Source organism: Brassica oleracea, chromosome C4, assembly GCF_000695525.1.
Source record: "Brassica oleracea var. oleracea cultivar TO1000 chromosome C4, BOL, whole genome shotgun sequence".
Lineage (NCBI taxonomy): Eukaryota > Viridiplantae > Streptophyta > Magnoliopsida > Brassicales > Brassicaceae > Brassica > Brassica oleracea.
In genome coordinates, this window is record NC_027751.1 from 2,539,518 (window position 1) to 2,566,459 (window position 26,942).

A 26,942-nucleotide genomic window follows, 5' to 3' on the forward strand; every position below is an offset into this window, starting at 1 on the left:
ATTTCTATAAGGAGAAATATATAATAACTGATGGGCAGTTCAAAATCTGAGAGTTTCAAAAATACAAGTTTAAAATAGTAGTAAACTCAAGAAGCGGGAAAAAAATGAAGTACAATTTTTCTGCATCTTCTTTGGGTGACATAAATCATTATACTAGCCTTTTCACGACATAAAATTATTGTTTCTTTGCACGATTTAATATTTTATAGCCTACATCTTTTCTTGTCTTGTATATACAAAAACCTATGTGTGTGTGTTACAGTTTTGAAATTTGTTATAACTTTCTTTTGTTAGTAGTAAAATCTCATACTGAAACATGCTCTCTCTGTTTCACAAAAATAGATTTTTTAGCGTTTTCACACATATTAAGAAAACACATTAAATCACTATAATAAATGTATTGTTTTCTGTAATTTACAATTTTTAATATCTTTTAACTAATAGTAATTTAATAAAATCAATTAATTTTCTTGAAACTTACAATTTTTCATAGAAAACACAAAATATCTGTTTTTGTGTAACGAGTTTTTTTTTTTAAATATCTATTTTTTTAAAACAGAGAGAGTATATTAGTTTATGAGACATGTGAAAATTCAAAAAAATTACCATTTAAGACGTCTACATGTGACCAACTATACTTAAATCACTTTGTGAAAATTCAAATCCCGATTGCCAACTAATAAAATAATTTGATTTAGCTCAAATTGCCAGCTGCAGTAAATATAGGGAGATGTAATTCTCATGTGATGATCTTTTCATTTCTTCACATATGTGGTGGTAGTTCGTGTAGTTAACATGGGATGTGCCAGAATGCCACTAAGTTAGTTGTAATCTAATGTATAAAAGGCAAGAGTAAAAACAATATAATTATTTTGTTTGGGTTATTTCTTGTTACCATTTTAGCCCTAAATAATGCATCATAAAGGCATGAGTAAAAAGTTTAAATTCTTTTGTTTATGTTATTAGTTTTTTTTTTTGGAACACCGCTTTCATTAAAAACTTAAAGTCTCGGACTACAAGAGTTCATAGAGCTACAAACATAAAACCATACAACACAAACGATAGATTTAGAGAAATCTCTAAGATAAAGAGACAGCGAATTCATAGCAAAACTTGAATGCGTCAAATTCACGGCAGAGCCGAAAGGTTGAAATTTAGTCACATTGAAAAGTGACGTTGATATCCAATCCGCACCTCGGAATATCGTCGAAACGAGTTCCACTGCATTTCAGGCCCCGAACGGACCGCTCCACAAGATAACAAGACGGTTATAGACTTGGAAATACACCTTCGCACATGGGCAGAAGGGGAAACACTTCTTCGAGAGAAGGCAGGTGATGATGATGATGATGGTGATGAGTATGGTGATGAATATGAGAACGAGCCCAGTGAACCCACCGGTAAAAAGACAACTAGTATTCTCTTCAGGAAAGAGAGGTATGACATTGTAAGCATATTGGTTTCGGTAAACAACCCGATGAACCCATCGGAATTCTTTAGCAAACTGGCCAAGTAGACCAGCCTACCCCATAAACAAATGGGCTTTGAAACTATGATGTGAGACTGAATGAAATTTAGAAGGCTCAGCAGGCCCAATCTACAAGCAAATAGGCCCATCTCACAGGCTTGAGCGATGCTGTTCCGTTGACGTTGACAGGAAATCAGGTCGCCGGGAAGGGAGCAGCGACGGTTGAGCGGAACAGATGAGGGGGTGAGTGTTGGTGCTGATCTCCAGTCTTTTGAAATCAATCTAAGTCGCCGCGGAGAGGCTCGTCGGAGCATATCTCCTCCTCGATGAAACAACAAACAAGCAGACACCATAACTAGCGGGGACGGCAGTAGATCTGAACGGTGCTTCATAGATCTAGGGTTTTGAGATGTGACTACCTCGAAGGTTAAGGCTTTTCCGACTGTTAAATTAGAGTTGCAGTTGCAGAGTATTGGTGAGTCACGGTAGTTGTGGCTGACAGTAACAGAGGAATAGTGGGGAACCCCCCCCCCCCCAGGAAATGTGGGGAACCCCCCAGAAAATAACGAATCCGGTGGAAAGCGATCCGAAAGGCTTAACCACGTCGTCCCTGCTCACCTTGAGAGACGGTCTCAATGGAGAACCGTCGACGGCGTGAGAGACGATGAGAGCACGAACAGGAGCGATGAAGATAACGGTGAAACGGAGCTGATTCTCACATATCTGAGCCCAACAAGACACGGAACGGTAAGTGTGATGCGGTGAGCCGAAGAGGAAACCGAGAACATAGACCGGGAGCCCCCGGAAAACGAAACAGTCACAATGTTCTCCGACCAAGACAAAGAGACGAACGAAACCAGAGAGCATGAACGGATAGAAGATAAGAGGAGAGAGAGACGTAGAGTTTGAGAGGGCCGACGCCCGCGAGCCATGACTCCACCGGCGTCGGAGAGGGGACGAGCAAACGGCGCCTTGATAACTGGGACTGGGAGAGTCTTTGCTAGGGCGAACAGTTATTTTGACGTTTATGTTATTAGTTAATTTACAATATTTACCCTAAATATTAGCATTCCAATCACGACCAGGAGAAAAGCTGCAATGCCACTCAGTTTAATCCCACATGCTATAATTCTCATGATTGAGATTTCACATGCACTTCTATACTTATATGTCGTTATGTACACATATATGGATGTTTGGAGTTGAATAAATAGTATGTACAGTAGTTTCATCGGTCCAAAAATAAAATGAATTTGATATGTGGATAATGTAATACATACTTGTTTACGACGGATTAGACGACGCAGTAAATTGTTATTTTTTTAATCATATAGCACGATCGAGAAGTGTGATTTGTGAAGCGAGTCGACGCGGTGCTTAACACCGATGGTCACAACACGCAACCTCGCATCACATTTCTTTTATATCACAAATCAAAGTCTTTGTTGTTAGTTTGTTATCTATTGTAGTTTAGTTTAATTGAACTTGGTATCATAACTCGGTTTCATCTTCAAAAACAGCTGTCTTCCTATTGATGTTGAAGGGTTCTTGTGTCAGCCATTTTAGGACATTTGACTTTACTTGCTTATAACCATCCTTGTCTATACATGTTTTGCTTGTAAAGGTTTTAACTAGCCTAGTAGCGTTACTAGTTAACATGGTGTGTTAGCAGTAAGTTTTTTTTACTGTATATGTGTAAGTGTAACACGTAACAGTATTTTCTGTAACTTCCATTTGTATGACTTTGAAAAAGTTAGGAACGCTCTAGCACTGTAATATGCTCATGATCAGAAAACTTGTGGTCCTCTTCCCATAAATTCCGCGGACCAACAAGTTCAATCTGTTTGTCGTGTAATCATATTTTACGTACTTTATAGTTTTCTTTTCATTCTGTAAAATTTACTTAATTTTAACATTGTCCAAAATGTCCATAGAAAATGAAATATATTATCGAATATTGGTGTAGATGTCATTGTGATTAACATAGCTTAACACGCATCCAATAGTAGCATTTATTTAAACAATGTCTTACCAATATTTACTATTATCTATTAGAATTAGTTTGGCTTATTTCAATCGAGAGGTTGGAGATTAGTTATAAAGACAGTGGAAATTTCCTGATCATTTGAAAAAAAATTATACATCTAACAAAACCAATAATTGCCAGCTAATAGCGAAATTAAAATAAGAAAACTATAGGGAGAAAAGAGACGTAAGATATTGAATCGCCTCGTGAACAAAGCCCACCTAATGACTACTTTTTCACTATAAAACAATCTTCTCCATGCAGAAACACAATCAATCACTTCTTCTTCTTCATATTCTTCAAACGTTAAACAGTTCTCCAACATTTTCTTTCATTAATAATTTGGAGAACAAAGCCTTAGCATCCAGTGAAATTTATCCGGTGAAACAATGGCGACTCCGGCATGGAGTCAGGCCAGAGGTCAATGGGTAGTTGCCATGTTGGCATTACTCGTTGGCTCGGCAATAGCTACCGAACCTTACTATTATAGTTCTCCTCCACCACCCTATGAATATAAATCTCCACCGCCTCCGGTTAAATCTCCTCCACCTCCTTATGAATACAAATCTCCTCCCCCTCCGGTTAAGTCTCCTTCACCACCGTATTACTATCATTCACCGCCGCCGCCGGTGAAATCCCCTCCCCCTCCTTATGTATACCACTCTCCTCCTCCTCCAGTGAAGTCTCCTCCACCACCTTATTATTACCACTCTCCACCACCACCCGTGAAATCTCCTCCCCCTCCTTATGTATATCACTCTCCTCCACCTCCGATTAAGTCTCCACCACCACCGTACTACTATCACTCACCACCACCACCGGTGAAATCGCCTCCTCCTCCTTACTATTATCATTCTCCACCACCACCGGTTAAATCTCCACCACCACCATATTACTACCATTCTCCACCACCACCGGTTAAATCTCCACCACCACCATATTACTACCATTCTCCACCACCACCGGTTAAATCTCCACCACCTCCATACTACTACCACTCTCCACCTCCTCCGGTGAAGTCTCCACCTCCACCATACTACTACCACTCTCCACCTCCTCCGGTCAAGTCTCCACCACCACCGTACTACTATCACTCTCCACCTCCTCCGGTCAAGTCTCCTCCACCACCGTACTACTATCACTCTCCACCTCCTCCGGTCAAGTCTCCTCCACCACCATACTACTACCACTCTCCCCCTCCTCCGGTGAAATCTCCACCACCACCGTATTACTACCACTCTCCTCCTCCTCCGGTTAAATCTCCACCACCACCATACTACTATCACTCTCCACCACCACCGGTCAAATCCCCACCACCACCATATTATTACCACTCTCCACCACCACCGGTAAAGTCACCACCTCCACCATATTATTACCATTCTCCTCCTCCTCCGGTAAAATCACCACCTCCACCATATTATTATCACTCTCCTCCTCCTCCAGTGAAATCACCACCTCCACCTTACTATTACTCATCCCCACCACCACCAAAATCTTACCCTCCACCATACCACTACTCATCTCCTCCACCACCACCAAAGTCGTACTCGCCACCATACTACTACTCATCACCACCACCTCCTGTGTCGTACCCTCACCCTCACCCACACCCACACCCACACCCACACCCACATCCACTTGTCTTCAAAGTTGTAGGTAAAGTGTATTGTTACAGATGTTATGACTGGACTTACCCCAAAAAGTCCCACGATAAGAAGCATCTCAAAGGTACTTAAGTTTTCCACGTGTTCAATAATTAATGTCTTAATCTTAACAGGTTTATTAATTATTCAGACAGAATTGTTATCTTGATGATTATAGGATGAATTACAGGCTTAAAGGATTAAAAAAACTAGCATATATGTATTGTAAAGTGGTAGTTGCATACTTAAATTGCATGTAGTCTATATTATTTATTAGTGGAGAAACGCAAACGATAAAGTCAAGAAAAAGACAAGAATCTGTTATTGACTTATACAATCCAATGAGATCGAACAAGCAAAATCAATTTAGTAGATACCCAACTAAAAGGACATAAACTGATATTTTAAATTTAAATAATTTGATTTTTTTTGTCATATAGGTGCTGTTGTAGAAGTGACTTGTAAGGCCGGTGACAAGATAGTCAAGGCATACGGAAAGACCAAAATCAACGGTAAATATGCAATCACCGTTAAGGGATACAACTACCGTAAATACGGTGGCGAAGTTTGCACGGCCAAGCTTCACGCGCCGCCTAAAGGCTCACCGTGTAACATTCCTACAAGCTACCATATGGGTAACAAAGGTGCAAAGCTTCATGTGAAATCAAAGACAAAGTACGAGGTTGTGCTCTATGCCAAGTCCTTTGCTTATGCACCTAAGAAACCTTACGGAGAATGCCACAAACCAGCTCCTTACCATCCTCCTTACTACTACAAATCGCCACCACCACCATCTCCGGTTTACTACTACAAGTCACCACCACCACCGGCTCCAACCTATGTCTACAAATCTCCACCACCACCAACTCCGACTTACGTCTACAAGTCGCCGCCTCCTCCAACCCCAACATATGTCTACAAATCGCCTCCTCCTCCTACCCCAACATACGTATACAAGTCTCCTCCACCACCAACTCCAACGTACGTATACAAATCACCACCGCCGCCAACTCCAACTTACGTCTACAAGTCGCCTCCTCCACCTACACCAACTTATGTCTACAAGTCTCCACCGCCCCCAACTCCGACTTATGTCTACAAGTCTCCACCACCACCCACTCCGACCTACGTCTACAAGTCACCACCACCACCACCTCAAACTCACACTCCGACACCATACTACTACCATTCTCCACCACCACCAGTAAAATCCCCTCCACCTCCTTATTACTACCACTCACCACCACCACCGGTTAAATCTCCACCACCACCATACTACTATCATTCACCACCTCCTCCGGTGAAGTCTCCTCCACCACCATATTATTACCATTCGCCACCTCCTCCAGTGAAGTCTCCTCCACCACCATATTACTATCACTCTCCACCTCCTCCGGTGAAGTCTCCCCCGCCACCTTATTACTATCACTCCCCACCCCCTCCGGTGAAATCACCTCCACCACCATACTATTACCACTCACCACCTCCTCCGGTAAAATCCCCACCACCACCATACTATTACCACTCTCCACCACCACCTGTGAAGTCCCCACCACCACCATACTATTACCACTCACCACCTCCTCCAGTGAAATCCCCACCACCACCATACTATTACCACTCACCACCTCCTCCAGTGAAATCCCCACCACCACCATACTATTACCACTCACCACCTCCTCCAGTCAAATCTCCTCCTCCACCGTACTACTATCACTCACCACCTCCACCAGTGAAATCTCCACCACCACCATACTATTACCACTCCCCACCTCCTCCGGTGAAATCTCCACCACCACCGTACTATTACCATTCACCACCTCCTCCGGTGAAATCTCCTCCTCCACCATACTACTATCACTCACCTCCTCCACCAGTAAAATCTCCTCCGCCACCGTACTATTACCACTCTCCACCTCCTCCAGTGAAGTCGCCTCCACCTCCTTATTACTACCACTCACCTCCTCCTCCGGTGAAATCCCCACCACCACCATATTATTACCACTCACCACCCCCACCCGTCAAATCTCCTCCACCTCCATATTATTACCACTCACCACCTCCTCCGGTGAAATCTCCACCACCACCATATTATTACCACTCACCTCCTCCTCCGGTGAAATCTCCACCACCACCATATTACTACCATTCACCTCCCCCTCCAGTCAAATCTCCTCCTCCACCATATTACTACCATTCACCTCCTCCACCGGTGAAATCTCCACCACCACCATATTACTACCATTCACCTCCCCCTCCAGTCAAATCTCCTCCTCCACCATATTACTACCATTCACCTCCTCCACCGGTGAAATCTCCACCACCACCATATTACTACCATTCACCTCCCCCTCCAGTCAAATCTCCTCCTCCACCATATTACTACCATTCACCTCCTCCACCGGTGAAATCTCCACCACCACCATATTACTACCATTCACCTCCCCCTCCAGTGAAATCTCCTCCTCCACCATATTACTACCATTCACCACCTCCTCCTGTGAAATCTCCACCACCACCATATTACTACAACTCTCCACCACCACCAGTAAAATCTCCCCCACCTCCCGTCTACATCTACGCTTCTCCCCCGCCTCCTACCCATTACTAGGCTCGTCAATTTCGACCAAATTTCCCCATTATTCAAGTAAGTCCCAAGGCTCCAATATTCTAAGTATGCTCCATATCCATTTCAATATAACTACTTTGTTCTAAAATCTCTGTTTCTTCTTCACAGGTTTTCTATTACAAAATCAAATAAAGGAAGGGTCAAAGTCAAAGATGAGAAGAAGTGAACCAAATAAGGATCGTTGCATGGAAACCAGGAACAAGACATCTCTAACAATAATCCACATCACTTCCTCTTCTTCAATTTCGCTCATCTTCCACTTGTGCATCATCTTCGTGTCTTCATCAAGTCAAATTGTTTCCAAGACCCCTTTAGATCGTATCATACACTTATTTGTTCCGTTTTTGTTGTTAAGTCGGGTTTTGTAATTTATTTGTTGTGCATACATTTTCTATACATATATGATTTTCATTAATGTAATGAGAGAGTGGTTAGCAAATAAAAAATGTTCAGTTTCTTCTTTCTTAAGCTTGCTTGATTTAATGATATTTTTCTATTTTTGAAACATAGTTCGGAAGACAAAAGTTAAAAGACATTCTTCTGAGCTGGGCAGAAAGTTATCATTGCTTCAAACGCTGGAAAGTGGAAGTAACATCTTTACAATTTTATTGGCTTATTAATTAATTTTGTTATATAGTTAGTAAGAGAATCACTTTCGTTCAACTAATTTCTACCTGTTTTTGTCTATATTGACAATTGAGCAACAAACACCGGATTGACAATTTAAGTCTGACGAAAATTTCAAAAGTTCATTTCAATAAAACTAATACAAAATTTTGAAATGAGTTGATATCAAATATTAGTGACTGTAATTTGGGCTTTGGGATAGCAATAGCTTATTTGAGGCCCATTGACTAAACGTATTTGCGGTCGTGTTTTTTTTCGTCACCGTCATTTTTTGGCGTTGGAACACGATTATATTTACACACTAATCAAATATCCTATAATTTTTACAATATCAAAATTTGGATCCAGTCCAAACTTTCTCAAAATAGTTGGAAATAACGAAAATGAGGAAATTAACTAAAATAATAAAATTTATAATTTTTTTGTGATATTTAATATATATAAGCATATATAAATTCGCATTAGATATTATAATATCTAAAATCTAGTTATTCAAATTAAGAAATTTAGGATATTCTATTTTTCAATTCAGAGCTTAAATCCAATAACATATCTCAAATATCTTATCCATTCCTACTTTGGCAATCATCATCTATAAATTTAAATGAAGTTATATTAATTTTGTTCTTGGTACCAACAGTAATGAAATATATGGACATGGTTTAAATGAAATAGCTTGATCTTAGACAAAAATGTCACCACTGTTTCTTACAAAAAAAAAAAAAAACTAGATAAGCGTAACGTTTGATTTTTTTCAACATATGTATGAGACTAACGAAATGTAATGAAGACTCGAGAAAGAAAAAACACTTTATTTTTATACATGAAATTTCACTTATAAAAACGTGCTCAGACCAAAGTAATAATTGTGTTAATCCCAAATTAAACAACTACGGAAATGAAGAAGAAACAGCTGTGAATGTGATTATAGCCCTTGATATTCTCCGTGTTGTCTTTTTTACTCCCTCTGTTCCTGTTCCTGAAAATAAAATTTTTTAGAATATTCACGTTTATTAAGAATTTAATAAATGTTTATAATTTAGTTTACTTTTTATTTTATTATACATTTTTCAATAACTATCCACCAATGAAATTTAATCAATTCAAATATTCTCAATTAATGTTTCTCAAAAGTATAAAAAAGTACCTTAACAATATAGAAAATCTATCTTTGTGGAACAAGAAAAAAATTTAAAACATCTTACTAGTATTATTTTACTTTTCCAAATCAGTATTTACTTTTTTTTAAAAAAATTTCTTCTAAATTTATTTATTTATATATCTATTGAATTTTCCTCCCTTCTGGCCGAAAATTCAGAGAGAATCAAAAGTGCTAAAAAAAAAAAAAGAAGCTAAAAAACGCAGGAAGGAGGAGGAAGAGAAGATACCATCTCCACCTTCAGAAAGCAATAGAGAGAGAGAGAGAGAGGGGCCACGACGCGTTGATTCTTCTTCTTCGTCTTCGTCTTCCTCTTCTCCGTGCCTCGCAGATCCGCGATCCGATCCTCGTCTAAGATTACATTTCTCTACGTACGTACGATCCAGCTGTTTATCGATTTCGTTAGATCTGTGTTTTCCTTTTTTTCGAATTTGCTGAAGATCCTGTGCATTTCCGAATGTCAATACTGATCGATTCTGATTTTGAATTTGTTGTTCTAATCATTTGATTGCCAGGTGGCGTTTTTTTTTTTTCGTTTCCTTTGATTAGTGTTTAGGTTTGAATCTAAGCAATCGATCATTTTTTTGGTCATTGATTCGTAGTTATCTCTTACGGCTGGATTCATCATTTTGTATATTCATTGTGAAATGAACTTTTGTTTTATGTTTTTGCTACGTATTGTTGGAAACAGTTGATCAATTCAAGTTTTGCAACGGACTTTTGGTAGAGGGTGTTTAACGCATTATTGTTTGTTCCTGGAGATGAAGAAAGTCTTCGGTCAAACTGTCAGAGACCTGTAAGAATACTAATGCCTGGAATTGAATTGATATCCCCAAGGCCAATCCTTGGTGTGGTTTTATTCATTAACTTTTCATTAATCTATGTTCTGTTTCTTTTTTTTTTAGCAAGAGAGAGGTCAACAAGAAAGTGCTTAAGGTGCCTGGAATAGAACAGAAGGTATGAAGGATATAGCTTCTCTGATTTTGCTTTTATTGAAATTTTGCTGAAACTGAGGTTTAACTGCTGTTTTTTTTATCTTTTTATTGGTTGAGTTGATCAGTTTTTCGTGCAAGTTGAAAATTTTAAAATAGAAAAGCTTATCTTGGTAGCACTCTTAATCTGGATAATGTGGTTATAGAATTTAAAGCGAGATGTACGATATAGTTTCATGTTGGTTTCTCACCCGTTCTTTTCTCCTCTTCAGGTTCTAGATGCTACTAGCAATGAGCCGTGGGGTCCTCATGGATCACTTCTTGCTGATCTTGCGCAAGCTTCAAGAAACTAGTAACTAAAACCACCTTCCATGTGTTCTATTTTTCTGTAGTTATGATATTACACAGGATTAACAGAAATGTTACTTCTCTTGCAGCCATGAATACCAGCTGATCATGGGGGTCATATGGAAACGACTTAGCGACACTGGAAAGAACTGGCGGCACGTCTATAAGGTAAAGATTATAAATGCCTTGTTGCCTAGTTTCCTGTTTATATTGTTGTAGCAGTGAATGAGACGATTTCCTTGTTGGTTTACCTCTTCTGTCCACTTCAGGCTTTGACAGTTTTGGAGTACATGGTAGGCCATGGTTCAGAACGTGTTATAGACGAGATTAGAGAGCGTGCATATCAAATCTCGGTATATCTCAGTATTTAGCATTGAAATCTTTTTGTGCTATATCTCAGTAGTTGACTATCTGACATCCATTTTCCATTTGGTAGACACTGTCCAATTTTCAGTATATTGATTCCGGTGGTAGAGACCAAGGAAGCAATGTTAGGAAGAAATCACAGAGCCTGGTGGCGTTGGTTAATGACAAAGAAAGAATCGCTGAGGTCAGAGAGAAGGCTGCTGCTAACAGAGATAAGTAAGTATCTTGTATTTTTTTTATCTTTTTCGAATTGCTGGAGCTTCCTCTCTGTGTTGGTCTTGCGGGGCACTTGTTTGTTTTCTGGTTGCTAGTGGCCTTACAACTGTTATTATGTCTCCTAGTAGTCTATCAATTTGTGGCATTTAAAAGTCTTATTAATTTCTCACTTTGAATGTTTTTAGTTCATAGAGATTGAAAATTACATGTCTTTGGGTTCAATAAAATATGTTTTATGAGCCGAACTTATCAACCTGACATTATTTTTACAACAGGTATCGCAGTTCAGCGCCAGGTGGGATGTATAAGCCTTCAGGAGGATATGGGGACAGATACGATTACGGATCCCGGGATGACGAGCGAAGTAGTTATGGGAGAGAAAGAGAATATGGGTATAGGGATGATGATAGAAACAGTCGTGATGGAGATCGTCATTCCAGAGACTCTGAAGACCGGTATGGGAGAGATGGTAATAGGGAAGATGATTACAGGGGAAGGAGCAGAAGTGTTGATAACTTCCCACATGGATCACGGGGTAGGAGTTCAGATAGGGAACGGACGTTTGAGGATGATGGCCATTCTTCATCACGGTATGTTGATAAAAAAGTGAAGTTTAAGCTTGCCTTTAGACGTAGGGAACTATTTTGAGATTCAATCAACACAATTTAGTAACTTAGCAGTCCTTGATGTCAAAAAGCATGTTTCCAGCATCTTTTTAGTCTAGTTCCATATATACATAAGACATTCCTCTTTATCGTGTAGGGCTAGTAATGCTCGAGCTGATGACAATTCTCAGGATGGGAGGTAATTTCTTATGTATTTTGTGCTGAAGTTTGAGTCTTTTTCTTATTGTATCAAGTTCTCTGTATTTATGTCAACTCATATCACATTCCTTCGGGATTCTATATATGATAGAGGGTCGCTCCAGAGAAAGTTTTCAGAGCAAAATATTGGTGCTCCACCTAGTTATGAAGAAGCTGTCAGTGAATCACGGAGCCCTGTATATAGTGAAAGGTGCCAGTTCTCTGCCATGTAGATTCAGAGCTACCTTGGTTTTATTTGTTCTGATGAATCTTCTTATTCCAGGGATGGTGGAGAAACCCCACAAGTTGCTGCTCCAGGAGCTGCTTCTCCTCTTGCACCACAAGCTGCTTCTCCTCCTGCCCCACAAGCTACTGCTTCTCCTCCGCCCCCACAAGTTGCTGCCCCAGGGGCTGCTTCTCCTCCTGCTGGAAGCAACACAGACAATAACTCTGCTGGTTTTGTTACTGAATCTTCTCCGCAGAAATTTGAGGCATTTGATGAATTTGATCCACGCGGTGGGTTTACAGGTACAGAGTTCTCGACGTTTGCGGTTCTTCAATTTCTAGTTTGTTAGATCTTTTGAATTTCCTTAGCTTCTTTGCCTTTCAAACTCCTCTGCTCGATAGAGATTAATTTTATATTGTTAGTTTGGTTTGTTATGTACATTAGCCTCTCTACTTGTTCTAAGGGTGAACGCTGTGTTTCTTTTCTTTTCCAGCTGCCCCTCCAGCATATGCATCTGCAGACGGTGTTTCAGCTCCTCCGACAGTGGCTTCTACAGCTGCTCCTCCCACCTCAAACAGTGTCGAGATGGACTTACTCGACTCCCTTGCAGACGTATTTTCATCAAATGCATTGGCCATTGTACCTGCTGATTCTGCATCTGTTGAAACCAACGAACAATCAAATGCTCCATCGTTTTCTACATCTCAGCCATCATCTCAGGTATTGACACAAGCTTAAGCAGTTGTACTCGGAGATGCCTCTTTTTTCTTGGTAACATTGTTGACTAAAATCTTCTCCCATTGTACAGCCCTTCGATGACCCATTTGGTGAGTCTCCTTTCAAAGCCTTCACTTCTACGGACACCGACTCAAACCCGCAGCAAAGCTTTGGCGCTCCTTTCCAGCCAACACCACCAGCCTTCACTTCGGAGGCTTCACATACGAATACTGCTGCTCATAACTTTGGCTTTGAGGATTCATTTTCTGCTGTTGCCAATCCCGAAACTGCTGCTCAGAATGTGCAATCTCCATCAAACTCACCAGGTTTTCCTCAAGAGCAATTTACAAGTGATATTGATATTCTTGCCGGCATTCTCCCACCATCTGGTCCTCCAGCTTCACTCCCACAACAGTCGGGTGCCTCAGTACCAACATCTCAGTTTCCTCCCAGTGGAAACAACATGTACGAGGGATATCATCCTCAGCCTGTAACGACAGCTCCAAACATGCCTGGACAAACTCCATTTGGACACGCTGTACAACCATATAACATGGTTCCTCCTCATTCACAAAATATGACTGGAGCCACTCCGTATCACAGTGGAGGCTTCATGCACCAGCCTGGCTCAGCCAGTTACAATCCTGGAGCAGTAACTTCACACCCTACAAGCGAAAGCTTCCTTCCGCGACCAGTTGCTGCCACTTCATCGATCTCACAGACTCCTTACTCTAATCCCAATGGACCAGCTGGTCAGTTCGTGGCACACCAAGGTCATGGAATGCCGCCTTCCCATGGTCCACAAAGAACTCAATCCGGACCTGTTACTATGCAAGGGAACAACAATTTCATGGGAGACATGTATTCACAACCTGGGCGAACAAACTCCTTGTCGTCATCTTCATCTCAGCCAGATCTCACACCTTTAACAGGAGCGATTGAGATTGTTCCTCAGCCTCAGAAAAAGTTTGAGCCAAAGTCATCAGTCTGGGCAGACACGTTGAGCAGAGGGCTTGTTAACTTCAACATATCTGGACGTAAGATAGACCTCCGCCACAACAAAATTCCTCCAGTTTTGAGCAAACGCAAACTTTCTAACATCTTCCTTTTCCTTTTATGTGCAGCTAAAACAAATCCATTGGCAGACATAGGAGTTGACTTCGAGGCAATCAACAGGAGGGAGAAGCGGCTAGAGAAACCGACGAACGCACCAGCAGCAACATCGACTATCAACATGGGTAAAGCAATGGGATCAGGCACTGGTTTAGGGCGCGCGGGTGCAACTGCTATGAGACCTCCGCCGAATCCAATGGTAGGCGCTGGCATGCCAATGGGCGGCGGAGGAATGGGCGTTGGTGGATATGGAGGTATGAACCAGAACCAAAACCAACAACCCATGGGTATGGGTATGGGTATGGGAATGGGACCAGGCATGAACATGAACATGGGAGGAGGATATGGGCAAGGCTATCCGATGCAACCACAAAACCCAGGGATGGCCCATGGTCAGAACATGCCAGGCAACAACAACAACTATAATCCGATGATGGGTCAAGGCGGTTACAATCCTCAACAACAACAATATGGTGGTGGGTACCGGTAAGACCAAAAAAGCCAAACATAACCGCACTAGACTCCACTTGTAAGATCAGGAACGGAACACTCTTATTTCCTTACATGAGATATTAGTTGGATTGGCCAGCCGCTTCACGGAAGTACTCCAGGTTACTCGGATTGTTCTACAATGTTCTTTTGCTTGATCTTCACTCATCATTCTTTTTCTCCTTTTTCTTTAGTATGAACGTAATTCGAGAGGGCTTTGTTGTGAAACTTGTACCGGTGAGATAGTGGCAAACCTCCCTCGGGTCTGCCCTTTTTGTTATTTGCATATAAAATTCTTATTACATTTTTTTTTGCTTTTCACGTATTGAATATTGTAATCCATGCACGGGACAAATAAAATATTTTCTCTGTTTTTTTATTACATGTTTATTGACAGTATTCTTTTTCCAATTAGATTTCGGTTTATCCGAATTTATCTTTTAAACCACAACCAATTTCCCGGTTTGGGTAAGGTAAAAAAAATAGAGCTATTCTTTTTTGTTTTGTCCGCGCGTCAAAAAGAGAGTTAAAGCATGTCACGTGAGTTTATTAGGGTTCACGTGATCATCTCCTTTCTTTCTTCAATAGAGAGATCTCTTGTTCATCGGCCGACATCATAAAAAAACAAAACAAAACTTTGTCTTCGTTTCTCTCTCTTTTCTTCCGACCGATTTAACCTCACCTCAGTAGCTCGCCGTGAATCGACGGTCTCACTTTCTCCGTCCATAAGTAAGTTTTGTTTCAGTTTCGTGTTTTTTTTTTGTTAGTCATTAGTTTTGCTAGTCTTTTGGTTAAGACCTGAACTTGTGTTGGATCAGATTCTGCATTGAGTTTCTTCTCTTTCTAATGTTGATAGTTAATTGAGCTTTCTAGATTAGTAATTACATACCCACACAAAAAAAAAAAAAAACTGAGCTTCCTTAATAACATCACAAGCTCAAAGTGATGAACTTTGTAGAAAGATTTGTGCTTTCCGTATGCTGTTCTTGTCTTTAGGCTTTGAAAAGGAATGACAATTATTAATCTAATTTCTTTTCTTGTTTATTGACAGAAGCTAGGTTAGTGTTTTCATCTGGCTTGCAATGGCTACAGAGACGGTTGTTCATGATCCGAGAAAACGTTCAATGGATGCCATCCACCAACGGCTTCAAAAAGACCAGCTTCGTCAACAGCAACAACAACAGCAAAAGAATGAGAAAGACAAGAAGAGAGCTTCTGATGACGCCAATGTCTCTTCTAAAGAACCACATAAACCTCTTTCACTTCCTACTCCTCCTACAAAGAAAGCTATAACAAAAGGTTTGGTTTTTGATCGATTCACTTTTATAATAGACTGTGATATTGATTGAAAGTTTGGCTTTGTAGATCCCCAGGATGATGGTTTTGCTGCGTATACAAAACTCTCTCATCCCGTTGATGAGAAGTTGCTGGCAACCAATGTTAAGGTAGAGATCACAAACCACTGTCTTCTTCTGTATGATCTTGAGATATTGGTTGCTCAGTTTGTGTGTTTTTGTTATTTTTAGTTGTCTAGTGGAAAGAAAAATATAGCTGACAAGGTTTTGCATACTCTCCTCCGAAGCGGTGACTCTGCTCAAAAGTACTTGCAAGGTAAAAACGAGAAGAAGGTGGAGGAGAACAACTACATCCTCCTTGATAATTTCGTACAGTCACGTTCCTCTTCATCCTCCTCCTCCGGTTTTAAAAAACCATCACTGATGAACTCGAAACGTTCTAAAACCCGTATGTCTATGAAGCGTCTCAAGAAATCTGGCGCTTTGAACTTGCCTCAACATCTCCAAAAGTGAGTTTATTGCTTTCATAGAAATTGAAGTTTTGAGCAGAACTAAAATGTCTATATGTTTACTTGTGTTTTGGAGTGCAGGTTTGATTTGTATAAGCCAATTCATGGTATGTGGGAAAGTTACATGATGAAACTCATCAAGGTGACCGGGTTAGCTTCTTATCTGATTACCTACATACTGTTTTAGGCATTGTGCGTTAGGTGTAATGTAGGTTTGTGACCATTCTGATTACCTACATACTGTTTTAGGCATTGTGCTTTAGGTACAATCTATCTTTGTTTTTTTTATGCAGGAAGGCTCAGTTAACCTCAACTCTTCTATCAGCAGATCTTCATGGTGCCTTCATGTTTGGTAATCATATGTTCTTTTAGCTCCCACTTTCAGAAATCAACTTCTCTATAACGTTTGTAAGCTGTTTCTTCTAATTAGAGCAATCTGTTTTACTTGGGACAGTTGCTGAATGCAAGATTGAATCATTCACTGGTGTACAAGGCATAATGATCCGCGAGACATCTCAAACATTTGGAATAATCACTAGAGAGGATAAACTTCGAGGTAACTTGATTAGCTTTTCACCACATTATTTGCGAAAATTTGTCATAATCTCTTTAGCTTAGTATTTTGTAATCAATGTGATTCAGTTGTACCAAAGAAGCCTTCAGTCTTCATCATCCAACTCGACTGCTGGAAAATCACATTACATGGAGACAAGTTTACTTCAAGAGACAGTGTTCTTCAACGTTGATGCTGCATCAACAAAGCATCTTGTCTTTTCTCTTTTTTTTTTGTGTGCTCGTAACGTAGTAAACGACTCTTGATGACCACTGAAGCATCTTAATCTTTCCTGATGTACCTAACATTATCTACTGTTTTATGTTGATATGCTAATGTTTATTAGTAGAAATTTATAAGACAGAGAAATTGATCTTGGTGACTAGTAATGTGAGACAAAAACACAGTTGAAGATTCCATTCCAGAACAGAGAGGGAGTCTTTGACTTCATAACTTATAACTCCAAAAGAATTTGTCTTCTCTAATCCTGAAACCTAAAACTGCATAAGTCTAGACCAAAAACATAAATCCATCACACCAACACTTACCAAAGTGATGTCCTAAGTGTCATTCTTGTCTTTCTGTTACATGCTCACCACTGGAAGAAGATTCCTAACCATCCTCCACAGGTTCAAGAACCTTCCATGCCGGCCATCACTCCTCTCTTCCAGAACCAAGTATCATCATCATCATCTTACTTCCCGCTCTGTCCCAAGTACTTGCCTTGCCACAACCCGTGTTGTGTGTTCATGTTGTTGTTACGTCCCAGACTCACATTTTGATGCGTGTTTTGTCGGTGTCTTAGCCATCTGTTGTTCTGTCTTGAAAATCATTTCCTCCCTGTCTGTCTCTGCCTAAATCAGAAGAATAAATAAAGAGAGAGAGACTTTGCTTCAAAGTTTCTTATTTATTTTATTACAAATATAATATTCCTCCATATTTGGGATGTTGGTTCTATTCTTGAACATGTGTATGTGCCTCTATCTGTCGCTTCCCTTTAACGTTTTCTTAGATGTTTTGTTTCTTTCCCTCTTTTCTCTATTCCTTTTTATCTTTTTTGTTTCTCTCTTCTTCTTTTCTTTGTTCCTTAATTATTTGAGGTTCCTATATTTCTCTATCTCCTCTTCTGCAGCCTCTCATTTTGATTCATCCTCTCTGGCTTACTGCTCGTCGTTTCTATTTGCATTTTTGCATCATGGATCGTGATTTTCATCGTCGTGGCCAAAAGGTAAATAAGCAAAACTATCTTTGATTCATCAAAACTGTCCTACTCTTGCGTGATATCTAATGGTGTTAACGTTTAGCCTGTTGCTTTGTTGTTGCATAACGGTGATCAAAAATAATAAACTAAACCTAATTTGTCTCTTTATTTGTTATTGGTGATGATTGATAGAGACAAATGTTGTTTGATTATATATGGCTGTTTTCTTTTCCTTATAGTAACATTTTAAAGAATCACACTGAGTGGTTGTTGATGTAACTTGCAGGTGAATGATCGTTCACCGACCAGCCGCTTTGTTCGGTTGGATAAACCGAGATCTGTAGACGATCTTGACATACGCAAGAAAGGTAAGATGCGTAGGTGGTTGTGTTGTTCATGTCATGTACAAGAATCTAAACACCCTTCATCTGAACATAACCGATCCAAAACCCCTCCTACACGCTACCAAGACTACGGTATATCATCATCTCTCTTTCTTCAACGACAAGTATGATTGATGAAACCTATTCAATTAGATATTCTTAGCCCTCCTTTAATCATTTCTTGCTGCACAAGTTAAGTAGTTTTTGTCCATATTATACTTATTGATTGCTGTCTAAGAACTCAATCTCCTATTAATATTGTTGAGTAGCTTTTTCTTCAACTACTTTTGTGATTGATGAAACCTATTCATTTAGATATTCTTAGCCCTCCTTTAATCATTTCTTGTGTCACAAGTTAAAGTAGCTTTTGTTTATTCTTTCCTCCGTTTGATGTTCTTTCTTGCTTTCCACGGAACCCCTCTCCTATTAATATTATTTGCTTGCGTAGGACGTAACAATAAGAAACCACCAGCTCCTATGAAGCCTCCTTCCGTCTTGAAGGAGCCTACTACTATTGAAGTCCCTGCAATGTCATTATCTGAGCTCAAAGAAAAAACTGAGAGTTTTGGATCAAAGGCTTTGATCGGAGAAGGATCCTATGGAAGAGTGTACTACGCAAACTTCAATGATGGCAAAGCCGTGGCTGTGAAAAAGCTCGATAACTCATCAGAACCAGAGACAAACATCGAGTTCTTGACTCAGGTCTCAAAGGTTTCTAGGCTAAAGAACGACAACTTTGTTCAGCTTCTTGGTTATTGTGTCGAAGGAAACCTTCGTGTCCTTGCCTATGAGTTTGCAACAATGGGATCCTTACACGACGTCTTACACGGAAGAAAGGGAGTACAAGGAGCACAACCAGGTCCAACACTTGAGTGGATGCAACGAGTCAGAGTTGCGGTTGATGCAGCTAAAGGATTAGAGTACTTACACGAGAAAGTTCAACCTCCCGTTATACACAGAGACATTCGTTCAAGCAACGTGCTTCTTTTCGAAGACTTCAAAGCCAAGGTTGCTGATTTCAATCTGTCTAACCAAGCTCCTGATATGGCTGCTCGTCTTCATTCCACTAGAGTCTTGGGGACATTTGGTTATCACGCACCAGAGTATAATGCTCAAAACTTTATTGATTCTTAGGAACTTAAAAGATATTATGCCCTTTTTCAAAAAAAAAAAAAAAAAAAACTTAAAAGATATTGATTGTATACATTTTTGGTGTTTGTAGATATGCAATGACAGGACAGTTGACACAGAAGAGTGATGTTTATAGTTTTGGAGTTGTGCTTTTGGAGCTACTAACCGGGAGAAAACCGGTTGATCATACAATGCCACGTGGTCAGCAAAGTCTTGTCACTTGGGTAACTTAACTTTAACTTAAATTAATCCACTCTTGGCTACATGCAACTTTCTATGTAGTAAATCATAATATAATATTCAGGCAACTCCAAGGCTGAGTGAAGACAAAGTGAAGCAATGTGTTGATCCAAAGCTCAAAGGAGAGTATCCTCCTAAAGCAGTTGCAAAGGTTAGAAGCTACATGTTCATTTTATATAAGTGCAGTGAACACTACTTAAAGCTAACATATGTGTGGGTGTTTTAATGGTAAACAACAGCTTGCGGCGGTTGCAGCGTTGTGTGTGCAATACGAATCAGAGTTTAGGCCAAACATGAGCATTGTAGTGAAAGCTCTTCAACCGCTCTTGAGGTCTTCAGGGACAGCTTCTGCTGCTGCTCGAAGAGCTCAAACTTGAGTTTTTCTTGGTTGATGCAAGTTGATTCATTCATGGCCACAGGGTTTACCGATGGAATGTGAAGGAGGAGATAGTGAGAAAAGTTGATGGAGATGGACTTAAGACTTCTGATTCAGTGACTTTATACAAAATCATAATTATACATAGCTTTTATGTTCTTTTAAAATAATCATCTAAGACACTATACGAAAGAGTAAATATGTTTCAGTAACCTCTGTCATTTGATTAACAAACATTCTGTTAAAGTTGATTATGACACATATTTGTCCACATTTGTTTTATTTTGTCACTAGAAATTGAAAAATTGGTGTCAAAGCAAATATAAGACATTGAGAGCTGGTTGTTTAGAAAATTAATAAAAAGATAATTTTTTTTATTTATGTACTTTCTTACACTGACACTTAGTGGTGACTGTGACAGACCAATAAGGTTTGAGAATGAGTGGCAATGAAGTTATGAAGCTTTAGTCAGGATGACATGTCATGCGGGTGACGAAAGCTTATAATTAATTGGGAAGTATATTTTTTTTTTGGAAACACATTCTATTACCACCAATTGAGAAGTATATTATTCCATATAGTATTACCGATGCCATAAAACATAATATAGTTGTGTGAATCATAAAAAAAATGCGCATTTTTTTATTCTGGTCAAACTTATGTTGGACCATGAACTTATGTTGATTTATTTGCTATCTAGTTTTGCCTCTTCTTCAAGTTATGCTTCTTCTCCAAGTTCAACTTTTTGTTTTGTTGTACTCCTTTATCGAATAAGACACAGACCACTTCTTAAAATAGTATACTAGCCGTTCTGGCAAGAACTCTTTGGTCTCTTTCATTTCTTTTTTTTTAAAACTCTTTTGGTCTCTTCCATTTTTTTCTTTAAACTCTTTGGTCTCTTCATCTAAGTGTTGTTTCTTTACTCAACCTCTAGGTTTCTAGATTGGAGGATACATCGCTGAGTTCGAGAGAAGAAGAAGACAAAAGGGTTTTTGCAATGGATAGTCTGCGAAATCTATTGCCCTTTTCAACGGTTGGTAGTGACCTGAGAGAATCAAAGGAGCTTGTTCAGAGACTTTCAGTCCCCGAGAGTACCAAAACCTTTGTGTTTGCAATCAAAGTCCCTGAGCATGGTTCCACCATCTACTTACTCTCTGTTCACAACTTATCTCAGAGATCTGCTACCGACGCCGAGTGTCTTATACGTGAACTCCGTCCTGATGCTGTTGTGGCTCAGGTGAACCCTTCAGCTTTTGGAGAAGACCATGAGGAGGGCTCAATCCCAACGTCAGCTTTTAAAGTTCTTGCACGTTGTCTTAAAGACGAGAGTCTTAACAAAGAAAAGTACCAAAGCGTCGCAAGGAACTTGGTTATGAAGGAGATTTTTGGGACATGTTTTAATGGACCTCTATTGGCTGCTAAAAGGGTTGCTGAGGAGGTTGGTTCGACGTTCACGGTACTTGATTCTCCTTTTCTTATGGATGGTCTGACTAAATCTCCTTTAGGCTCCACAAGGTTTCAGATAAGCAATGATCAACGGTCACTGATGCAGAGACTCTTATCTTCACATATCACTCAGCTCAGTAATGAGATAGAATCTGATAGTGTTCCTGTGGTGCTTCCACCGTTTGCTCTTTCCGTTTATAACTTACTTGTTGATCTTCACAACATATTTAACGATCTCCCAGCTATGAGGAAAGCTCTATACACTGCCACAAAGATGTTGTCTGATGTGAATAACGGCGAAGCCGTTGATGCAGAGGCTCTCTCTGAAGTTTACCTCTTCAGGCTTGCAGTTGAAGGTCTTAGAATTGCTTTGAACAAGGGTGGTCGGCTAAACAGCATCAGGAACCAAGGAACCGAAGTTCAGTTTTCGAAGCTATCTTCTGATGACAAAGCTTATGACCTTATGGCAGATGATCTTCGTAGTCAGGCTAAGAAGTTTAAGAGTATAGTAGCGGTAGTGGACTCAGGTAACCTCGCTAGCCTTAGGAGGCACTGGAGAACTCGAGTTCCTCAAGAAGTTCTAGCTATGTCGACCGAGCATACGGTGCAGGACTCTGATTCAAAGCTAAAACCGGTGGTGGCGGTTGGTGGAGCAGGTGGTGCTTTAACACTATCCAAGTCCTCCAGGTTCTTGAGCCGTTTCTTGACACACAAGGCATCGGCATTTACCAAAATGGTGTATCCCTCAGCATTATCCGCCGAGAGAATCAGAGGAGTAACACAGTATATTTTAACTTCTGCTGAAGGAACTAGCTTAGATGCCATGGGAGCTGGATTCTACGCGATGATGATGCGGAAGAGGAGAGTAGCGAAACCTATGGGTGCCTTACCGATGGTCGTGGTTGGAGCCGGTCTTGCAAGCTTTTCCGGGTTGATCTACTGTGAAGAGAGGATTGAATGTGCAGCTGTGACTCTTCCTTCAGCTCCTTCGATCGCAAAACTTGGTCGAGGGGTTCAGAACTTGCGTGAGGCGTCTCTGGAAGTGACTAGGAGAGGAAACAACGGGGTACATAACGCAATGCATGGTCTTAGTCAGAGGGTGAGGAACTTGACTCTTAATTATTTAAATTTCACACCAAATTTGGTTCGTTATATTTGCAAACGTTGTATCTAATTTTTCCATTAAAACAAAATCAATTAGCATTAACAATGAGAAGGGGGTATCTTTTCAATTACAGTATGTCTTTTTTTTTTTTTTGTATCCAGTAATCTGAGTTATCATATTCTTAAAATTCAAGAGCTTAAACAAAAATAAACATTTTTTTTTTATTATAAAAGCAAAACTGTTAAAGCCAAAAACTACAATACAGATTCTTTGTTCTTTTAAAAAGGAAAATGTTTGGTATTTCCTTATTTTAGTTTTGCAGAAATATGGTAACTCGTAAGATCTATATATATATAACGTAATCCATTTACGCAAGAAATTATTACGAAGTATTTTTTACTAGAGTTTTGAAATTCTTTGTGGATAATATTTACATAGTCTGCGAAATTTATTGCCATATTCGTACGAACTCGATAATGGTGGCACTTCCTTTTACAATATTGAGCAGTGACCTGAAGGAATCAAAGAAGCTTGTTCAGAGACTTGACGTGCCTGAGAGTACAAAGAACTTTGTGTTTGCAATCAAAGTCCCCGAGCATGATTCCACCATCTACTTACTCTCTGTCCACAACTTATCTCAGAGATCTGCTACTGACGCCGAGTGTCTCATACGTGAACTCCGTCCTGATGCTGTTGTGACTCAGGTGAACGCTTCAGCTTTTGGAGAAGCTGAGGAGGAGATTGTGTTAGTAGACGGCTCTACCGGTTCGATCCCAACGTCAGTTTTTAAAGTTCTTACACGCTGTGTTGTAGACGAAAGTCTTAGCAAAGCAAAGTACCAACGTATTGCGGGGAACTTGGTTATGGAGGAGATTTTTGGGACAGGTTTTAATAAGCATCTGTTGGCTGTCGAGAAGGTGGCTGGGGAGGTTGGTTCAACGTTTGTGGCACTTGATTCTCCTTTTGTCATGGAAGGTCTAACTAAATCTCTCACAACACAAGCTTACCATGGCTCTGCTTTGATCAATGTTGATCAACAAGCACTGATGCATAGACTTGTATCTTCTTCGCATTATATCACTAAAAAATCAAGACGTGTTAATGTTCCAAAATTTGCTCTTTCCACTTATTACTTACTTGTTCAGATTCATAACACATTATTTGATGACCTCCCAGCTATTAGGAAGGCTCTACGGAGTGCCAAAAAGATTCTTTCTGATGTAGATAAAGGGGAATCCATTGATACAAAGGCTCTTACCGAAGCTTACCTATTCCGGTCTGCAGTTGAGAGTCTTAGAATTGCTTCGAACGATGCCGGTCGGATACCTATCGAGAACCTAGGAACCGAAGTTCAGTTCTCAAAGCTCTCCTTTACGGACAAATCTTATGCACTTATGGCAGTTGAGCTTCGTAGCCAGGCTAAAAAGTTTAAGAAGATAGTAGCGGTAGTAGATGCAGGTAACCTCGCAGGTCTTAGGAGGCAGTGGAGAACTTGTGTTCCTCAACAAGTCAAAGATATGTCCACTGAGCATACGGGTTTTGATAGTAATGATTCAGGTGCTGGTTCAGGTGCTTTAACACTATCCAAGGCCATTCTTGCTTCTCCTGTCTTCAAGATTTCAACTATTAAAACCCCGGTGAACCCTTTCTTGACTGGCAAGGCAATGCCATTTGCATTTACCAAAGTGGCGTACCCCTCAACAGTAATGAGCCTAATGGCCCCGTGTTTTGCTAGTTCCGGAGCGCAACCAATGTCTTGGGAGAAACCATCTTTATCCGCCAGACATATCAGCGCATTAACAAAGTTTGGTTTGTCTTCTGCTCGACGTACTAGCTTCTCTGCCATGAGAGCTTCATTCTATACGATGATGATGCGGAAAAGACTAGTGAAACCTATCGGTGCCTTACCAAGGGTGGTCTTTGGAGCCAGTCTTGTAATTTATGCGGGATTGCACCTCTTTGGAGACGGGATTGAATGTGCAGCTCTGACTCTTCCTTCAGCTTCTTCGATTGCAAAACTTGGTCGAGGGATTCAAAACTTACGTGAGGCGTCTCTGGAAGTGACAAGGAGAGGAAACAACAGGGTACAGAACACAAGGGATGGTCTTACTCAAAGGCTGAGGAACTTGACGCTTACTATAAATTTCAAAACCAAATTTGGTTCGTAATCTATGTATAAACGTTGTGTCTAATATTTCCATTAATACAAATATTAATTGGCATTAACAACAAAGAAAGAGGTATCTTTACAACCTCATTAGCTGTTCTCCCTTTAAGTCTTATCCTAAATAAAATCCCATGTTTATTAGTCGTGAATATCTGAATAGTAGGAATCACACTGACTAAAATCATAGAAATTACAAGTAGAATAATCACCAGAAATTTTTTTGGTACAAATTGCGACATCTATTTATATTTACTCAGTTATACTATGAATTATTTGCCTTATATAGATTTAATTTTTTGTCAGTTTAGTTAATGTTATAGTAAAGAAAATTATAATTTTGTTCTTTCTTAACTTACATAATTGTTAAAAATCGTTTTTCAAAAAAAAATTGAAACTGTGGTATAAAATCACTAACATATCTTAATCAAACAAACGAACTAAGAAAACTTAGAAATAATGCTCTATATAATGGATAACATTTTCATTATTATAATATTTGATTGTAGTGGTTATTAATACAGACTTTGTTTTAGTCTAATTTCCAAAAGGGAATCAACCAAATAAAATTCAGACTACTCGTACATGAATTCTCAAAACCGGCCAATAAAGAAAACCAACATAATCAAGTGTAACCAGGCCGAATATTTGAATTTAGGTGATTTTTCTAGAGTTTCAAAAGAAAATTAAATTAGATTACTTAAAGAAACACATTAAGGAGACCAGCAATGGATATTTAGGTTTAAGGTTCCGGTTGGATCAGATTATTTAGATTGAAGTACTTATGACCTATTTAGAAACAAGATATTTTTTGATCCGAGTTAAATCCTGAAAAATCTAAAATTATTAAAGTAATAGTTTAACTATATCATATTTTAACTCACAAGAACAATGGATTGATGAGATCTCTTCGATGAAATATCATATTTTGATTGTGCTTCATTTGACATGTGTTCTTTCAAAAGATCGTGGTGAAATATTTTTTTCACAATTATAATAAAGACACAACAAAGTCGCTGAATCCAAAAAATGTTTTAAGAATATTATGTTAAATGCATAATCAAGGAAGACAATACCATTGAAGCACTGAATGCAGATATAATGACCTAGATTTCTTCACAATTGTAAGGTATTGCATATAGTCTTGAAAATGATGCACATAACAAACTTTCTATAACTACCCAAAGTATTGTTTGCTATGTGCTTGGATTGTACACCGATTCAATATATTCTGAAGGTTAAAGCCTAGTTACATTCCTAAATATCTTTAGAACAAGCTTCCAATCATTTCGAGAGGAGATGGAACCTACAAATTCAAATTATTATTGATTAGTTGGACAAAATCAATTAAATGCAATAAAATGATCTTCACTCACTATTGGCTGCTTAGCTTCATCCTCTACCACATGGTCCTCTTATTCTTCTAAAAGGTCCATGATTCCACACACATAAAAACAAGATCATTATTCAATTGAGACTTAATATCAACAAGCCAAAACTATCTTTGGTTTCACATTCATCAAATAAATTGAAGAACAAAATCTCACCACAGCAAAATAATCTATTATCCATGATTCTACGTACGCATACAAATGCGCTTTGGTTTGTTTTAAACCCTTCAAACAAACAATGAAATCGCACACGTGACTCCACACGCTTGCCCATTGAGAGAGGACTTCTGACCTTCTGAATGCACCAGAATACTCAAGATTTAATCTTTCGGCCTAGGATTGTGTCCAAACGCTTGGATTCTCTGTGGGAAGCTCTCACTTTC

General features: G+C 39.5%; 6 protein-coding genes across 7 annotated transcripts; all 6 read left to right on the top strand.

The window, feature by feature from the left end:
• The first annotated feature begins 3,759 nt into the window (after window positions 1–3,759).
• Window positions 3,760–8,224, top strand: LOC106341903 (extensin-2-like). The gene is made up of 3 exons (XM_013780651.1): window positions 3,760–5,225; window positions 5,581–7,787; window positions 7,878–8,224. Exons 1-2 carry the CDS (start codon window positions 3,884–3,886, stop codon window positions 7,749–7,751), a joined length of 3,513 nt encoding a protein of 1,170 aa, XP_013636105.1. The 5' UTR covers window positions 3,760–3,883; the 3' UTR covers window positions 7,752–7,787; window positions 7,878–8,224.
• Window positions 8,225–9,712: 1,488 nt separating this feature from the next.
• On the top strand, window positions 9,713–15,140 carry LOC106342185 (clathrin interactor EPSIN 2-like). The gene is made up of 14 exons (XM_013781049.1): window positions 9,713–9,926; window positions 10,247–10,351; window positions 10,461–10,512; window positions 10,760–10,839; window positions 10,925–11,003; window positions 11,105–11,188; window positions 11,272–11,417; window positions 11,693–12,007; window positions 12,180–12,221; window positions 12,333–12,431; window positions 12,504–12,748; window positions 12,940–13,166; window positions 13,255–14,200; window positions 14,288–15,140. The coding sequence occupies exons 2-14, from the start codon at window positions 10,317–10,319 to the stop codon at window positions 14,764–14,766; spliced, it is 2,829 nt and encodes a 942-aa protein (XP_013636503.1). The 5' UTR covers window positions 9,713–9,926; window positions 10,247–10,316; the 3' UTR covers window positions 14,767–15,140.
• A 187-nt stretch (window positions 15,141–15,327) lies between these two features.
• Window positions 15,328–17,474, top strand: LOC106339635. Of its 2 annotated transcripts, none has more exons than XM_013778480.1 (8): window positions 15,328–15,494; window positions 15,817–16,064; window positions 16,131–16,210; window positions 16,292–16,569; window positions 16,651–16,719; window positions 16,863–16,921; window positions 17,024–17,125; window positions 17,212–17,474. In XM_013778480.1, exons 2-8 carry the CDS (start codon window positions 15,848–15,850, stop codon window positions 17,313–17,315), a joined length of 909 nt encoding a protein of 302 aa, XP_013633934.1. In that variant the 5' UTR covers window positions 15,328–15,494; window positions 15,817–15,847; the 3' UTR covers window positions 17,316–17,474. The 2 variants fall into 2 exon arrangements, with proteins under 2 accessions (XP_013633934.1, XP_013633935.1); XM_013778481.1 differs by having other exon boundaries at window positions 15,358–15,494; window positions 15,820–16,064; window positions 17,212–17,315.
• Window positions 17,475–18,194: 720 nt separating this feature from the next.
• On the top strand, window positions 18,195–20,742 carry LOC106339896 (PTI1-like tyrosine-protein kinase 3). The gene is made up of 6 exons (XM_013778762.1): window positions 18,195–18,350; window positions 18,610–18,799; window positions 19,155–19,809; window positions 19,929–20,061; window positions 20,142–20,228; window positions 20,317–20,742. Exons 1-6 carry the CDS (start codon window positions 18,318–18,320, stop codon window positions 20,452–20,454), a joined length of 1,236 nt encoding a protein of 411 aa, XP_013634216.1. The 5' UTR covers window positions 18,195–18,317; the 3' UTR covers window positions 20,455–20,742.
• Window positions 20,743–21,363: 621 nt separating this feature from the next.
• On the top strand, window positions 21,364–23,073 carry LOC106337840. The gene has a single exon (XM_013776949.1). The coding sequence runs from the start codon at window positions 21,451–21,453 to the stop codon at window positions 23,071–23,073; it is 1,623 nt and encodes a 540-aa protein (XP_013632403.1). The 5' UTR covers window positions 21,364–21,450.
• Window positions 23,074–23,480: 407 nt separating this feature from the next.
• LOC106337841 lies at window positions 23,481–25,172 on the top strand. The gene has a single exon (XM_013776950.1). The coding sequence runs from the start codon at window positions 23,481–23,483 to the stop codon at window positions 25,170–25,172; it is 1,692 nt and encodes a 563-aa protein (XP_013632404.1).
• Window positions 25,173–26,942: the final 1,770 nt, after the last annotated feature.

What these genes read in the sequence shown, in the direction of transcription:
- LOC106339635 (XM_013778480.1), top strand. Translation starts at nt 15,848, where the DNA reads ATGGCTACAGAGACGGTTGTTCATGATCCGAGAAAACGTTCAATGGAT. An exon ending in AAAGAAAGCTATAACAAAAG is followed by an intron (nt 16,065 to 16,130) that starts GTTTGGTTTTTG and finishes TTGGCTTTGTAG; the next exon opens with ATCCCCAGGATGATGGTTTT. An exon ending in TAGAGAGGATAAACTTCGAG is followed by an intron (nt 17,126 to 17,211) that starts GTAACTTGATTA and finishes AATGTGATTCAG; the next exon opens with TTGTACCAAAGAAGCCTTCA.
- LOC106339896 (XM_013778762.1), top strand. Translation starts at nt 18,318, where the DNA reads ATGGATCGTGATTTTCATCGTCGTGGCCAAAAG. An exon ending in TACACGCTACCAAGACTACG is followed by an intron (nt 18,800 to 19,154) that starts GTATATCATCAT and finishes TTGCTTGCGTAG; the next exon opens with GACGTAACAATAAGAAACCA. An exon ending in AGCAAAGTCTTGTCACTTGG is followed by an intron (nt 20,062 to 20,141) that starts GTAACTTAACTT and finishes TATAATATTCAG; the next exon opens with GCAACTCCAAGGCTGAGTGA.
- LOC106342185 (XM_013781049.1), top strand. Translation starts at nt 10,317, where the DNA reads ATGAAGAAAGTCTTCGGTCAAACTGTCAGAGACCT. An exon ending in GACAATTCTCAGGATGGGAG is followed by an intron (nt 12,222 to 12,332) that starts GTAATTTCTTAT and finishes TATATATGATAG; the next exon opens with AGGGTCGCTCCAGAGAAAGT. An exon ending in TCCACGCGGTGGGTTTACAG is followed by an intron (nt 12,749 to 12,939) that starts GTACAGAGTTCT and finishes TTTCTTTTCCAG; the next exon opens with CTGCCCCTCCAGCATATGCA.
- LOC106337841 (XM_013776950.1), top strand. Translation starts at nt 23,481, where the DNA reads ATGGTGGCACTTCCTTTTACAATATTGAGCAGTGACCTGAAGGAATCA.
- LOC106341903 (XM_013780651.1), top strand. Translation starts at nt 3,884, where the DNA reads ATGGCGACTCCGGCATGGAGTCAGGCCAGAGGTCAATGGGTAGTTGCC. An exon ending in CGATAAGAAGCATCTCAAAG is followed by an intron (nt 5,226 to 5,580) that starts GTACTTAAGTTT and finishes TTTGTCATATAG; the next exon opens with GTGCTGTTGTAGAAGTGACT.
- LOC106337840 (XM_013776949.1), top strand. Translation starts at nt 21,451, where the DNA reads ATGGATAGTCTGCGAAATCTATTGCCCTTTTCAACGGTTGGTAGTGAC.